At 39.4% G+C, this 16,249-nt stretch overlaps 1 protein-coding gene across 1 annotated transcript in view; it reads right to left on the bottom strand.

The window, feature by feature from the left end:
- LOC133543150 (uncharacterized) overlaps window positions 1–16,249 on the bottom strand; it is a 50,339-nt gene that overhangs the window by 22,023 nt on the left and 12,067 nt on the right. The window contains exons 3-8 of the mRNA XM_061887637.1: window positions 13,192–13,329; window positions 8,290–8,407; window positions 7,982–8,168; window positions 5,964–6,105; window positions 4,158–4,313; window positions 3,992–4,047 (exon numbers count right to left, since the gene is read on the bottom strand). Of these exons, the coding sequence (XP_061743621.1) occupies window positions 3,992–4,047; window positions 4,158–4,313; window positions 5,964–6,105; window positions 7,982–8,168; window positions 8,290–8,407; window positions 13,192–13,329 (797 nt within the window). The remainder of the gene's footprint in view (window positions 1–3,991; window positions 4,048–4,157; window positions 4,314–5,963; window positions 6,106–7,981; window positions 8,169–8,289; window positions 8,408–13,191; window positions 13,330–16,249) is intronic.

The raw sequence follows: 16,249 nt of genomic DNA, 5'->3' as shown, positions 1-16,249 counted from the left end.
AACACAGTTGGGAGACGTATATTTGACATTGCAAGTGATCTTGAGGAACAACTCGTGGACAAATTAAAAGAAAGTCGTTTTGCTTTACAAGTGAACGAAGCTACTGACAGCAATAAAGACTGCCTGTTCATCGCATACGTGATACGTCCGCTTTGTGAATGGCGAGTCACCGTGCGAGGATTTGCTGTTTTACAAATAAATAAAAAATAGAGCCAGTGCTGATGAGCTGTTCAAGATAATGGAAAGTTTCCTCGAAGAACACGACCTTAAGTGGGAAAACTGTGTGGGCTTTTGCTCTCATGGCGCACAGACCATGGCAGAGTCAAGAAACGGGCTGCAGGCTCTAATAAAGAGGGTTGCGCCAAATGCGCATTGGACACACTGTCATTTTACCGGGAAGCACTCGCGTCAAGGCAGCTCAGCCCCGAACTCAATGAGGTTTTAACAGATGTTTTGAGCGCGGTAAATTTTATCAAAACACGAAAAAGTGGCACTTTTCATTTATCTAATATTGAACTTGATGCAAGTTATTTGATTTATTATTGAACTTGATGCAAGTTATTTGATTTATTATTAAACTTGATGCAAGTTATAACACTTTTTTTGATTTACTATTGAACTTGATGCACGTTATAACACTTTTATTGATTTACTATTGAACTTGATGGAAGTTATAACACTTGTTTTATTTATTATTGAATTTGATGCAAGTTATTTTATTTATTATTGAACTTGATGCAAACTATACCACAGCTGCACATTTATTTTATTTATTATTGAACTTGATGTTAGTTTATGTTATTGAGTTTGAATGTATACAACTTGATGTTACTTGATGTTCAATAAATTTGAAAATGTTAAGCTTGGCATTAGCGTTCTGTTGGGGCGATGGGGGCAGGTGGGGCTTGAAAACTCCCCCTTGTCCAAAGTGGGGGATGACCAAAAAAAGTTTGAGAACCACTGCATTAATACAACTTCTGGGTTTGATGGAATAAAACGCATGAGAATGTTTTTAATTTTGAACGTTATTTTTAACCTTGTGATTACCAGCCGAATCATTCATTACTTATCGTGTTAAGCAATGTCAGTTAAAATTTATCTGAGAGCCAGATGCAGTCATCAAAAGAGCCACATCTGGCTCTAGAGCCGCAGGTTCCCTACCCCTGTTGTATGGCATTAAATGGACATTTCTGAGTGTTTGTATTTGTGTTTGTTTTTTTCATTTGTATGACTCTGTGTCGTTTTTACTGTACTACGGGCCAGGTTTGTGTCCGAACTAAAGTTTGATGATGATTGTTTTCGGTACACATATTCTTCTTATTATTATGTGCATCTGACAGGAGGAAATCGTATTTAAGACAAAGGCCAGAACGATACACGGACTAAAGCATTTTGCAATCTTTCTCTTTTCCTTTAGTTGATAAGTACACTTAATCAACTAAAGATCAGCCACAGAGTTAATTAATAATTAGAAATTCCTAGATTCGTCAGCGTGGATGACATGTTTCCCTGTGAAAATGTTTATTAAGTCAATGGGTTTGTAATCAACTTTGTTTTGACTATTTGGAACTGTATATATTAAAATGTTTTCAAACCAATCCAATCCAATCCACTTTATGTACATAGCACATTTAAACAACAAAAAGTTTCCAAAGTGCTGCACAACAGTATCAAAAACAATATACAAATGCTATCCTGAGCTCCTCCAATGACTGAATAAAAAACAAAAAATTAATACATATAAAACCAATATAAAAACAATATAAATAAATATGATTAAAAACGATTTTAAAGGGTACAACTAATCAAAACAGTAAATAGAAATAAAAATTTAAAAAACACAGAGGACAACAGAGGACCACACAACTCACATCGTGTTAAAAGCCAGAGAATAAAAACGGGTCTTAAACACTCCACTTAGGGAGCAGTTCGAACATGGAGGGTAGAGATGCGCGGTTTGCGGTCTCATCGGCGAAGTCCGCGGATAAACCGCGGGTCGGGCGGTTGACATGACGAAAAAATTGATTTTAATTAGATTCGGGCGGGTAGCGGTTGAAACATCCGGAAATATTCAATAAGCATGGTTCTGTGATTGGTATCTTTTGTTATTCAAAGTGTCATTTAAGAACCGTGTCATAGAACGATATTCTCCTGAGTGACAACCGGTAGTCACCCAGTTAATAAGTATTAGGGCGTGCTGTGAAGCCATTGGCTTTGTCGCCTACTACAGCATGTACGATCTGCTTGTCAGTCCATCATCATATTGTGTGTGGCTTTCGCGGCATCACGCACACGACTGCAAGGCACACTGGGTGACACAGAGTACACTAATGGTTGTGATATAAACAATTTTAACACTCTTAGTAATATGCGCCACGCTGTGAAGCCACACCAATTAAGAACGACAAACACATTTCGGGAGAACATCCTCACAGTAACACAACATAAACGCAACACAACAAATACCCATAATCCTTTGTATTCATGACACATCCTGACTATATTATACACCCCTAGCAGCAACCCCCCCCCCCCCCACCCCCCTCCCCGTGCGTCGGTAAGGTGGGCTGGGTAGGGGGTGCGGGGGTGTAAAATATATTCAGGACGGGTCATGAATACAAAGGATTATGGGTATTTGTTGTGTTGCGTTTATGTTGTGTTACTGTGAGGATGTTCTCCCGAAATGTGTTTGTCAATCTTGTTGGGTGTGGCTTCACAGCGTGGCACATATTAGTAAGTGTTAAAGTTGTTTATATCGCAACCATCAGTGTACTCTGTATCACCCAGTATGCCTTTCAATCTTGTACGTGAGATTGCGGAAGCTGCACTCAAAATGTTGCTGGACCAACAATCGGTTTGTACATGTTATTGAAGGTGTCTAAGGCAATGGCTTCACAGCACGCCCTTATTCTTATAATCATGATTAACGCCATTGGATAGTCGCGGGAACATTAGCGGCTTCAATTGTCATCATTACTCTGTGAAACAGGTTTAAATAGCTCTGTGAATGGTAAAGGCGGACAACCTCTGATATATTTCAGCGGGCGGATGGCGGGCGGGTACGGTCCTGATAAAATGTAGATTCGGGTGGACGGCGGGTGGATGACGACTTTGGAGATGCGGATGCGGATGATATAATTGTCTATCTGCGTATCTCTAATGGAGGGGCAGAGTGTTTGAGAAAAATCAATGATTGATTGAGTCTGTACATTTAAAATTAAGTGTTTTTTCAGTTTTCTTTTAAAAGGTCGGAAAAAGACAAAATCATAAATACAAAAAAGCCATTTTCCTCATGGAAAAATAATCAAATTATCTGTTCAATTTTATGGAAAATAATCATAGTTTTACATGCGGAAAAAAACCAACGTGAAACAAATGATGAACAGAATGGATGAATTAACATTGAACATCACTTTTACCTTTATTGTTACAAAGACATACTATAGATACGAGTAAAGGGATGAAGGGATGGAATATCCACAGAAACGCAACTGTCGCATTTTGCTACAAGTTCGGTCTTGATATCAATTATGTTTTCTCAATCAACTTTATCAAAGTGCCTTTAATTCCAACTTTTTTGGGCCACTTGTAATTCATTTTGCAGTTGTACTCGAGTATTAAAGCACAGACATGCTATGTAATTGTGTTAGTTAGCAAAGAACGACATAGTTAACCGGTGATGACGCTCGGTGATTGAGCTGGGAGAGAATAACTTCCAGGTGGAAAGTAGAGAGCAAGCTAACGGGCACATTTTGCAATAAAGACATGTTACAAACACAGTTGGACTCCCGCAGTGTGTTCTTAACACGACAAGACTAAGTCACCAAAGTGTTGAGTTTTTTGTTTGGGCAGTCTGCAGACTGATAAAGGGACATGAGCAAACTATTGTTGAAAACTGGCATCAAAAATCCAATACGATGAAAAGCGAGGCCATTGTGAAACTGAAATACCACTCTTTGTCTGTTTTCTTAAATGTAGTCTAATAACAAACCATGGAAGGGCGTCGGTTCGCTCACCACAACTGCAACACACCTCATCTCTGATTGACTGAAATACAAAGCAGATTCAGCTTTATTTTATAGGTTCCATTCGCATGGAATAAAAAATAACAATAAACTGATATAATTTTTGCTTGCATATTGGTACAGAACACTCACGATTCATTTGTCTCGGCAGTGAAGCAGACTGGAACAACTCGATCCACGTCACTGGGTTGTGGTGTCCAGGTCAGTTTAAGCCCAGCTTTTCCATGTTGATCATCACTGAACTCTTTAGTCATGTTATAAGGGCCACTGACCTGGAAGTCCGTAATGCTTCAAGGAAACAAAAAATAAGAAGTTATTCTGTCTGTTTTATTAGAGTTAGTTAATACAAACCCCGTTTCCATGAGTTGGGAAATTGTGTTAGATGTAAATATAAACGGAATATAATGATTTGTAAATCATTTTCAACCCATATTCAGTTGAATATGCTACAAAGACAACATATTTGATGTTCAAACTGATAAACATTTTTTTTTGCAAATAATCATTGACTTTAGAATTTGATGCCAGCAACACGTGACAAAAAAGTTGGGAAAGGTGGCAATAAATACTGATAAAGTTGAGGAATGCTCATCAAACACTTATTTGGAACATCCCACAGGTGTGCAGGCTAATTGGGAACAGGTGGGTGCCATGATTGGGTATAAAAGCAGCTTCCATGAAATGCTAAGTAATTCACAAACAAGGATGGGGCGAGGGTCACCAATTTGTAAGCAAATTGTCGAACAGTTTTAGAACAACATTTCTCAACAAGCTATTGCAAGGAAATTAGGGATTTTGCCATCTACGGTCTGTAAAATCATCAAAAGGTTCAGAGAATCTGGAGAAATCACTGCACGTAAGCGATGATATTGCGGACCTTTGACCCCTCAGGCGGTACTGCATCAAAAACTGACATCAGTGTGTAAAGGATATCAGCACATGGGCTCAGGAACACTTCATAAAACCACTGTCAGTAACTACAGTTGGTCGCAACATCTGTAAGTGCAAGTTAAAACTGCTATGCAGAGCGAAAGCCATTTGTCAACAACACACAAGAACGCCGCCGGCTTCGCTGGGCCCGACCTCATATAAGATGGACTGATGCAAAATGGAAAAGTGTTCTGTGGTCTGACAAGTCCACATTTCAAATTATATTTGGAAACTGTGGACTTGGTGTCCTCCGGAACAGAGAGGAAAATAACCATCAGGATTGTTATAGGCACAAAGTTCAAAAGCCAGCATCTGTGATGGTATGGGGGTGTATTAGTGCCCAAGGCATGGGTAACTTACACATCTGTGAGGGCACCATTAATGCTGAATGGTCCATACAGGTTTTGGAGCAACATATGTTGTCTTACAAACAATGTTATCATGGACGCCCCTGCTTATTTCAGCAAAACAATGCCAAGCCACATGTTACAACAGCGTGGCTTTGTAGTAAAAGAATGCGGGTACTTTCCTGGCCCGCCTGCAGTCCAGACATGTCTCCCATCGAAAATGTGTGGCGCATTATGATACGTAAAATACGACAAGAAGACCCCGGACTGTTGAACAACTTAAACTGTACATCAAGCAAGAATGGTAAAGAATTCCACTTTCAAAGCTTCAACAATTAGTTTCCGCAGTTCTCAAACGTTTATTGACTGTTGTTAAAAGAAAAGGTGATGTAACACAGTGGTGAACATGCCCTTTCCCAACTACTTTGGTAAGTGTTGCAGCCATGAAATTCAAAGTTAATTATTATTTGCAAAAAAAAAAAAGTTTATGAGTTTGAACATCAAATATCTTGTCTTTGTAGTGCATTCAACTGAATATGGGTTGAAACGGATTTGCAAATCATTGCATTCCGTTTATATTTACATCTAACACAATTTCCCAACTCATATGGAAACGGGGTTTGTAGATCTCAGGTTTGTTATACTCCAGAGCAAAACCTACGTGGCATGGTGCGCCTGCGCTTCTGCATGAAGCATGAATGTGTGTCCCACCGTGGCATGAAGCACGTCGCCATGTTTGGGTGTAGGGTACAAGTATTTGGGCAGCACATGACCAAGTTCGCAGACTGGCAATGGTGAGAGGACTGAAACAAGGACCCAAAGCATTTTTGCAACTTTAACAAATGAACTGAATTCTTCATTGGTACATTACTGCAACAACTCTGACATACATTGGATAATGTTGTGTTGATTGATAATTCTGCTGCTTTTTAGTTCTAATGCTTTCTCCTGGTATCATGCTGGATTTCAAGTTTGACGAAAAAGTGAATGGCCTTTTTGCCGTTTATATCTGATGACTAAGTCCCATCTTTGCTGCTAATCATCATGAAGCCCTAATATTGCTCCAACCTGTGTCTCCTCACCACCAGCTCGTCTGTGTCTTGAGTACAGCAAACAGACACATCTATGGCAAAATTGTTTTTATCCGTAGCCTAAATTTCCTTCAAAGACCAAGTTCTGGTCATCTTTGCTGTCCCCCACCTTCTATGTGTTCTGGTAAGACAATAAAGTTCCTTAAACCCATGAATATCAGTTGTCCTCACTCGTAATCTCTTCCTGCATCCGTGTGTGCCCAGGTTTGTCCTGGTTGTAGTCTCCGCGTAAAGCAAAGACTGGTCCCAGTTCCTGAGTCTGTATCTGTTCCTTTGATATGGATTTGTTTTAGTTCTGCAGACTTCACCAGTGTCTCGGTTAGAAATTATTTCACTTGCAGTTGTGATGATGTTCAGCTCTGTGGCTGGCAGGTCAACGCAATACATATGCGTTCAATATTTACCTGACTAAGACATATGACTAAGATGTGACTTTAAGGTTTTACTACTTACATATAAAATACTACACGGTCTAGCTCCATCCTATCTTGTCGATTGTATTGTACCATATGTCCCGACAAGAAATCTGCGTTCAAAGGACTCCGGCTTATTAGTGATTCCTAAAGCCCAAAAAAAGTCTGCAGGCTATAGTGCGTTTTCCGTTCGGGCTCCAGTACTCTGGAATGCCCTCCCGGTAACAGTTCGAGATGCTACCTCAGTAGAAGCATTTAAGTCTCACCTTAAAACTCACTTGTATACTCTAGCCTTTAAATAGACCTCCTTTTTAGACCAGTTGATCTGCCGCTTCTTTTCTTTTTCTCCTCTGTCCCCCCCTCCCTTGTGGAGGGGGTCCGCTCTGTTGGCCATGGATGAAGTACTGGCTGTTCAGAGTCGGGACCCAGGATGGACCGCTCGTCGGGACCAAGGATGGACTGCTCGCCGGGACCCAGGATGGACCGCTCGCCTGTGTATCGGTTGGGGACATCTCTACGCTGCTGATCCGACTCCGCTTGGGATGGTTTCCTGTGGACGGGACTCTCGCTGCTGTCTTGGATCCGCTTTAAATTGAACTCTTGCGGCTGTGTTGGAGCCACTATGGATTGAACTTTCACGGTATCATGTTAAACCCACTTGACATCCATTGCTTTCGGTCCCCTGGGGGGTTGCCCACATATGAGGTCCTCTCCAAGGTTCTCATAGTCAGCATTGTCACTGGCGTCCCACTGGATGTGAATTCTCCCTGCCCACTGGGTGTGAGTTTTCCTTGCCCTTATGTGGGTTCTTCCGAGGATGTCGTATTCGTAGTGGTTTGTACAGTCCTTTGAGACATTTGTGATTTAGGGCTATATAAATAAACATTGATTGATTGATTGATTGATATCATTACCAGACATACCATAAATACCTTTTTGAATTACTTCCAGTTTTACTAATCCGTCATGCTTTGAGACCGTCAATCTGAGATGGTCTTTTCAGTTCGTACTTTCTAAGCACTCCACCAGGGCTGAGCTTCTCTTGTTCTGGCTTTTCTAGCTCACATTCTATATTTTTATTTTAATGATATATGCCAATGAGGTTTTGACCGTACCTTCTCCCTACTGCTTAAATTCAACTCATTTTAAGTTGTATAATGTAATGAATTACTTACCTTCTAATAGAAACTGCAGTTTTAGGCTGCAGAGTGGTGGTGAATTGTCATTAGAGCTCTCCCAATATGTAGAAGTTCCATTTGCGTAGGATAAATTAAGGTTTTTTGTGGGGAAGTCCTCAAGCATCAACTCAAACACATAGACACCAGCACTGACCTCCCCTGTTTTGTCCAGTGTGCAGGTAGACTGGATGAACACAGAAAACAGAGGAGATCTTTACCATTCAGGATATTATTTTAAAATTGTGTTTGCAATCTTTTATCCAGGATTTATGTGGTTATTTTGACACTTTATCTTCAATAATTACCGTATTCAGAGTAATGTTAGCATGAACTGCAACATCAGCAACTAAGCGACACTTCACATTATCTCCATCTGGATCATAAGCCAAAAGATGAATCTCTGAAAAACAGTTCTGGCGCACCCTGCAGAAAAATGTATAAACAGACACAGGTGATTACAATTTATATTTACAAACCCCGTTTCCATATGAGTTGGGAAATTGTGTTAGAGGTAAATAAAAACTGAATACAATGATTTGCAAATTCTTTCCAACCTATATTCAATTGAATGCACTACAAAGACAAGATATTTGATGTTCAAACTCATAAACTTTATTTTTTTTTTGCAAATAATAATTAACTTAGAAATTCATGGCTGCAACACGTGCCAAAGTAGTTGGGAAAGGGCATTTTTCACCACCGTGTTATATCACCTTTTCTTTTAACAACACTCAATATACGTTTGGGAACTGAAGAAACCAATTGTTGAAGCTTTGAAAGTGGAATTCCTTCCCATTCTTGTTTTATGTAGAGATTTAGTTGTTCAACAGTCCGGGGTCTCCGCTGTCATATTTTATGCTTTGTTTTATGTTTGATGTTTGATGAGCATTCCTCAACTTTATCAGCATTTATTGCCACCTTTCCCAACTTCTTTGTCACTTGCTGGCATCAAATTCTATAGTTAATGATTATTTGCAACAACAAAAAAATGTTGATCAGTTTGAACATCAAATATGTTGTCTTTGTAGCATATTCAACTGAATATGGGTTGAAAAAGATTTGTAAATCGTTGTATTCCGTTTATATTTACATCTAACACAATTTCGCAACTCATATGGAAACGAGGTTTGTAATTTATTTTAGCTGCAAAGACTGAATCAAGGCAACTGGACACTTCTTGTTTGTTGAAGATGTTTAACCTTTCCTCAGTAGGCTTCTTTAGTTGTATATTTTTGGTGAAGAGTCTTTTTTCAATAATTATTCTGTTGTGCAAAATTAATACATTTACAGAACAAAAACATTTTTTACTGAAATAGAATTATTTCCTGCTTGATTTAACAAAATAAAAGTAAACATCTTTCTTTGATAAATGTACGTCCTGCTTAACTTAAAAGAGTATTCATTCAGTGTCTAGTGTTATGATAGAGCAGGCTTTCAACTTTCATCAGTGTGACAATTACAGGTACCTTGACAAAAAGAGGCGTGAGATATTTGTGTTTTATTAATATGACTGGCAAAATTTAAATTGTGCTTTATTTATGATGCAGAGCTTCACTTAAAAGCTGTAATTATTGTCTTTATGCTTTATTGTGGTAATTTGTCATAAAGCTGGACACACAATAATTATGTTCAACAACTTAGATAAACAACTGGTGTTTTGAGAATAAGAAATGATTGTGTTAATAACAAAAAGAAAGCAGAGACTTTAAATTAAACTTTAAGGGGTCTTATTACGATTTGGTTTTAAATATATGTATTTAAAACACTTCCTTGTGGTCTACATACGATATGATGAATGAGCTTTGGTCCAAATTTTGCAAAGATTTTGTCTTACAAACAATCTTCAAGCCACTTTCTGACTGTCTCTTCAGTATGCACCAATTCGTGCGTGGTCTTATTTATGTGCGAAAGTCCTCTCCAGGCCAAGACCCCTTCGACTGCGTCTTCTACTCTTCAACCATGTTGTAGTTTTTAGTGCTTCTGTAGTAGAAATGTCCGGGATTTAACCCGCGGCCTCATCCTGTTAGTGGTAGACAATTTTATGTAGTCGAAAAGTCTGAATCTTAAACAGGAACACTAGAGAGTTTGTTACAACAGTTTTAATTACTCACAATCAGATAGTACAAAGTTGGATTGAATCGATATGTTAACAGACAGTGTCTTCCAAGACGAAAGATGGTGCAGCCTCGTGAAGGAATTAATAAGAGCGTCTTCCCTTGTTATTTATACACTCCATGTTGGCCTGATTTTGGCATAACAACTTATGTAACTGTCCAATGTTCAACTATCACCCCACAACAGAACTCGCACTTGGTCAGGGTGCTTTGACCTCTTATGTTGTGTCCTTCCCAATGTATCTAGGTGAACGTTACCCAAAACACATTTAGGACAGAAATCTTCCATTACATTCACCCCTTCCAGGGTTCAAAGACCGTGGACCAATGCCAATTTCTGACCTAAGCCACTTCGGTACAAAATATCTACTGCAGATAGAGGCAAAAAACCCAATGTTGTTATACGGTTAAAATTGGAATTGGAATAACAGAATACCTTGATTATGCACATCTTTGAACATATTTTGACGATATATTTATATATATAGAAAAAAACAATCTGTTATTAAAATAAATTTAGAATTACGCATGTAAGCTTGTTGCAGATTTCTTTCTCCAGCAATTGCAATGAATGTAGTTACCAATATTGTTATTATGTGATTGATTTTGAACAAAAACTGATTTTCATTTGAGTCCATTAATGATTGGTTCTCGTTTAGATCTCTCATTGGTGCCTCAGGCTGGTGGCCTGCTGACACCTTGTTGGGCTTTTGGCTGCCTTGGTGGAGAAGGAGATCCACTCAAACAGTCGGACTCTGTCTCTCTTTTGTGGTGTGGCTAAGTCCATCGGGCAGACCACTACATATCGAGTCTACTGACTGATTTAAGTTAGAAGTACACGCTGTTTTATTATTATCAAAAATGGCAACAGCAGAGAATGCATCTGCATGTATGAGCTAGTCTGCCCCACAGTAAAAGGATACATATAGAATGATCTTTTTGACTACAACTAACCAAGCTCTTCAGGTAAACCTCTACCATACAGGTGCTGTTCATATTATTAGAATATCATGAAAAAGTTGATTTATTTCAGTAATTATATTCAGAACGTGAAACTTACATACTATATCAATTCATTACACACATAGTGATATATTAGAAATGTTTATTTCTTTAAATTTTGATGATTAGCACTGACAATTACTGAAAATCCCAAAATCAGTATCTCAGAAAATTACAATATTAGTTACGACTAGTACCAAAAAATATTTTTTTGAAATGTGGGCCAACTGAAAAGTATGAACATGGAAAGTTTCAGCATGTATGGCAATCAATACTTAGTTGCAGCTCCTTTTGCCTGAATTGCTGCAGCAATACGGCGTTGCATGGAGTCCACCAGTCTGTTGCACTCCTCAGGTGTTATGAGAGCCCAGGTTGATTTAATAGTGGCCTTCAGCTCTTCAGCATTGTTGGGTCTGGCATCTCGCATCTTCCGCTTCACAATACCCCATAGTTTTTCTATGGGGTTAAGGTCAGGTGAGTTTGCAGGCCAATCAAGAACAGGGATACCATTGTCCTTAAACCAGGTACTGGTAGATTTGGCACTGTGTGCAGGTGCCAAGTCATGTTGGAAAATGAAATCTTCACCTCCATAAAATTGGTCTGCGGCAGGCAGCATAAAGTGTTCTAAAACTTCCTGGTAGACTGCTGCATTGACCCTAGACCTCAGGAAACACAGTGGACCAACACCAGCAGATGACATGGCACCCCAGACCATTACGGATTGTGGAAATTGGACACTGGACTTCAGGCAACGGGGATTCTGTGCCTCTCCTGTCTTCCTCCAGACTCTGGGACCTAGATTTCCAAAGGAGATACAAAATGTACTTTCATCTGAAAACATAACTTTGGACCACTCAGCAGCAGTCCAGTCCTTTTTGTCTTGAGCCCAGGCGAGACGCTTTTGACGTTGTCTCTTATTCAAGAGTGGCTTTACACAAGGAATGCGACAGCTGAAGCCCATATCTTGCATACGTCGTTGCGTGGTGGTTCTTGAAGCACTGACTCCAGCTGCAGTCCACTCTTTGTGGATCTCCCCCACATTTTTGAATCGGTTTTGTTTGACAATCCTCTCCAGGGCGCGGTTATCCCATTGCCTGTACACTTTTTTCTACCACATCTTTGTCTTCCCTTCACCTCTCTATTAATGTGCTTGGACACAGAGCTCTGGGAACATCCAACCTCTTTGGCAATGACCTTTTGTGTCTTGCCCTCCTTCTTTAAAGTATCAGTCTGTTTGGAATGAATATATACATTCTACAAGTTTGACTTTCGAAATTGAATTAATGAAATAAATCAACTTTTTCATGATATTCTAATAATATGACCAGCACCTGTATATGGAGCAATAAGCTGACGTGACTAAGGCAAAATACGCAACGGCTCATTTGGAGTATGTTTTGAAGAAGGCTAGATTGTTTTATTAGTATTTGCGCCATGCCTTAATTGCTTTATTCAAAATTAGAGAGATTTAATCCAGAAATAGACAAAAACAGGTAGAAACGGGTAAGAAATGTTTATTTCTCATATTAGAACCCCTTTAAAGATAGTACTTTATTGATTCCTTCAGGAAAATGTAAATATGCTACAAATGCTAATTATTACTAATTAATGCTACCAAGGTACATTGAGGCATAGTGACAGCATCCAAGGAAAAACGAACAGATGCCAGAAAAGTCGATCTACAATGAGTTTGAAAGGCGAGCGATCAATCACGCTGGCATCCATTGGCTTAACCTGTAGCAGACTTTGGTGAAGCTGTTATCGTTTGAAAGAAAGTCTGTGTTTTTTACATATATCTTTCAATTTCACTGTAATATAAATACGTTATAATGTACGTCCCTTTACAGCTCATATTTGTTTATATATACGGGACAATTTAGTTTTTAAAAGAAACGGTTGCAACCCTACCACCACCCCAAAGAGACACTCACCAGAATCATGAATAAGGAGACTCAACAAGTAAAACTGAAGAAGCCTTTTGGATTTAAGGTGAAACGTTTTCAACAGATAATGGATGACTGCCAGTCATCCTTTTTGTCTTCAACAAAAGCATGACTGAGAATCTCTGAGTTGAAAATAATAGCTCTTTACCTTAGTGAGGAAACCGTGGTAGTTACAGGACAGCTGTTAAAATCTTTGGTGTCAGACCGAGTACTGAGGTCCAAATGGGCCTGGCCTGTCCAATTTGTTTTTGCATCGTTGTTCGTTGCCCAGCAGCAACCTGCATTACTGAAAAGAAAATTGTTATTCTTACACTGATATTCGGCATACACAAATACATACAGATCCATTAGAACAGGGGTCTGCAACCCAAAATGTTGAAAGAGTCATATAGGACCAAAAATACAAAAAAATTAATCCGTCTGGAGTCGCAAAATTTAGAAGACTTATATAAGTGTTATAATGATGGCAACACATGATGTAAGTGGCTAATTAGCTATATATGCCGACTATCAAAATGAGTTGCAGGCTGACGCAAATCTTCGTTGACCGAAATGTTGAAATGTAATATTTATTCTACACATTTTTATAACATTGGAAAACATTAGTAAAACTTTCTTAGAGGGTGAGAGAACTCCAAGAAATGACTGTCTTAGAATGGCCAAAGTTATAGATGTGCCTTTCCAAGTTAAAGGGAACAGAAGGCTGTCTTCTTCTAATTAATTTATTACAATCTTTGGAAGCTGGTTAACATATACTGTGGTCTGGAACAACATGGCACACTCAGAAATGCTGCCACTATTCCATACAGATAATGTGTCATGAAACATGGAAATTAAACGAAACACACAGACGACATAAGTAAAGGAAATTAAATGAGCTCAAATATACCTACAGACGAGGCATAATGATGCAATATGTATGTACAGCTAGCCTAAATGTTTAACTTGCAGTCATGTCGTGACCAAATATGCCTGATTAACACTCCATAACAAGTCAATAATATACAAAGCTCATCTTTGTGCATTCACGCACAATATAAAACGCTTGGTGGACAAAATGAGACAAAGAAGAAGTGGCATGAAACAAGTTTTTTCTGTGGCAGCGTCGGAGAAAGTTATACGTGTAAACAAACTGTTGAGTCACAGTTCACAACGGTGAGTTCAAGGGCCTCTGAAATTAGTAGGACAAAACGGCGCTCACCAAATACTCTCATCGGTGAAGCATAAACACAAACATATCAAACAGTGGTAGTTCTAACAATTGGGAAGGTTTGTGTCATATTTTTCCTCCTACAGAAACCATATTACAACAAAAAATATATTTTTCACCCTTTGTTTTTTTTCCATTTCCATACATTTTTGAAAAAGCTCCATGGAGCCACTAGGGCGCTGCTCAAGAGCCGCATGTGGCTCCAGAGTGTGCTGCTGACCCCTGCATTAGAACGTTAGAACATTACAACCTACATAATAAATATAATTCTTGTATAAAAATTCAAATAATAATTCATCAAGGGGCTTCCCGGTGGCAGAGGGGTTAGTGCGTCTGCCTCACAATACGAAGATCCTGAGCAGTCCTGGGTTCAATCCCGGGCTCGGGATCTTCCTGTGTGGAGTTTGCATGTTCTCCCCGTGAATGCGTGGGTTCCCTCCGGGTACTCCGGCTTCCTCCCACCCCCAAAGACATGCACCTGGGGATAGGTTGATTGGCAACACTAAATTGGCCCTAGTGTGTGAATGTGAGTGTGAATGTTGTCTGTTTATCTGTGTTGGCCCTGTGATGAGGTGGCGACTTGTCCAGGGTGTACCCCGCCTTCCGCCCGATTGTAGCTGAGATAGGCGCCAGCGCCCCCCCGTAAACCCGAAGGGAATAAGCGGTAGAAAATGGATGGATGGATAATTCATCAAATTGATGTAGTACTGTACGGGACACTCAAAGATCCTTTTCAGAGGAAAAAAAATAACCCTAAATTTTTTTTCGTTATGTAATTATGTAGGTTTTCTTAAGTTGTTTCAAGTAACCATTCATATTAAATGTGTTGAGCAAATTTTAGCAAATGAATGTGGATTGAGTTATTGGGAGTGCAATGGATAACGTACATGCTGGATGTTATGTGATGTACTACCATTTGCCTAACGATTTTTATTCATTACAGTCCAAATATGTTGACACACTTACATGGACGGAGGATTATCTGTCCATCGTCTGTCCTTGCAGCATGAGCACATCTTTTCTCACAGCTTTATGTGCAACCGTATCAGTTTGGGCGTAATTCTGAGACATTATGAATAAAGATGCAAAATAGCGCTACAGCCTTGATAATCACATTGCGCTTGCTCAATGATTATATTTGCGTCTCATCCTCCCAGTATTGTGCAGCATATGTACAACATATTCATGAAAACAGATACGCTAAATGGGTCGCGCTCCTTATTCTAATCACCTCAGAGACGCAAATCTCTGTGCACAGGTTTAGATGATCTGCTATAAAGTTTGCACGTCTTTTAGTACACACAAACCCGTACTTGCCAACCTTGAGACCTCCGATTTCGGGAGGTTGGGGAGTGGGGGGTGGGGCGGAGGCGTGGTTGGGGCGGGAGGCGTGGTTAAGAGGGGTGGCGTATAATTCACCTACTCCAGTATTATTATATATTTCATATATAGTATGAAAATACTTGACTTTAAGTGAATTCTAGCTACATATATTTATTTTAAAATATATATAAATAAAAGAAATAGTTGAATTTCAGACGGCACCTATCAAATACACACTAATAAAAACACAGTTGTTCTACAAACTGTACTGTGCTTGCTGGTTACTAAAAAACAACAACACTTACCTTTCACTTTTTGAGTAACCTTTGTTCTGCCATTTTCGTATTGGCGAGCGATATCCGAATCCGGGAAAATATCCTTCACGGATTTGTTGTAGACATCCGCAAATGAGAACGGGATGTTACTGCTATCAGCATAGCCATTTGTCTCAGCATAAGATACACCATCGGGTCTCCATTTTGCAAGGTGGGCCATTATACTGGGTTGTGAACGATGCTGCGATGCGGACGCTTTGTGCTTTGCTGACTGACCGTTCATGACAGAGTATATCCGTTCACCGTGTTCAATGGAGAAGTCTGTTCTACAAAATTTACAGGCAACATACCCCTTCCCCTTCGAACTCTCCTGGATAAACTGAAATTCTTGTTTCCAA

This window comes from Nerophis ophidion, linkage group LG25, assembly GCF_033978795.1.
Source record: "Nerophis ophidion isolate RoL-2023_Sa linkage group LG25, RoL_Noph_v1.0, whole genome shotgun sequence".
NCBI classification, from domain to species: Eukaryota; Metazoa; Chordata; class Actinopteri; order Syngnathiformes; family Syngnathidae; genus Nerophis; species Nerophis ophidion.
Note: the sequence above shows the minus strand (reverse complement) of the source record. Positions and strands in the feature narration are given on the sequence as shown.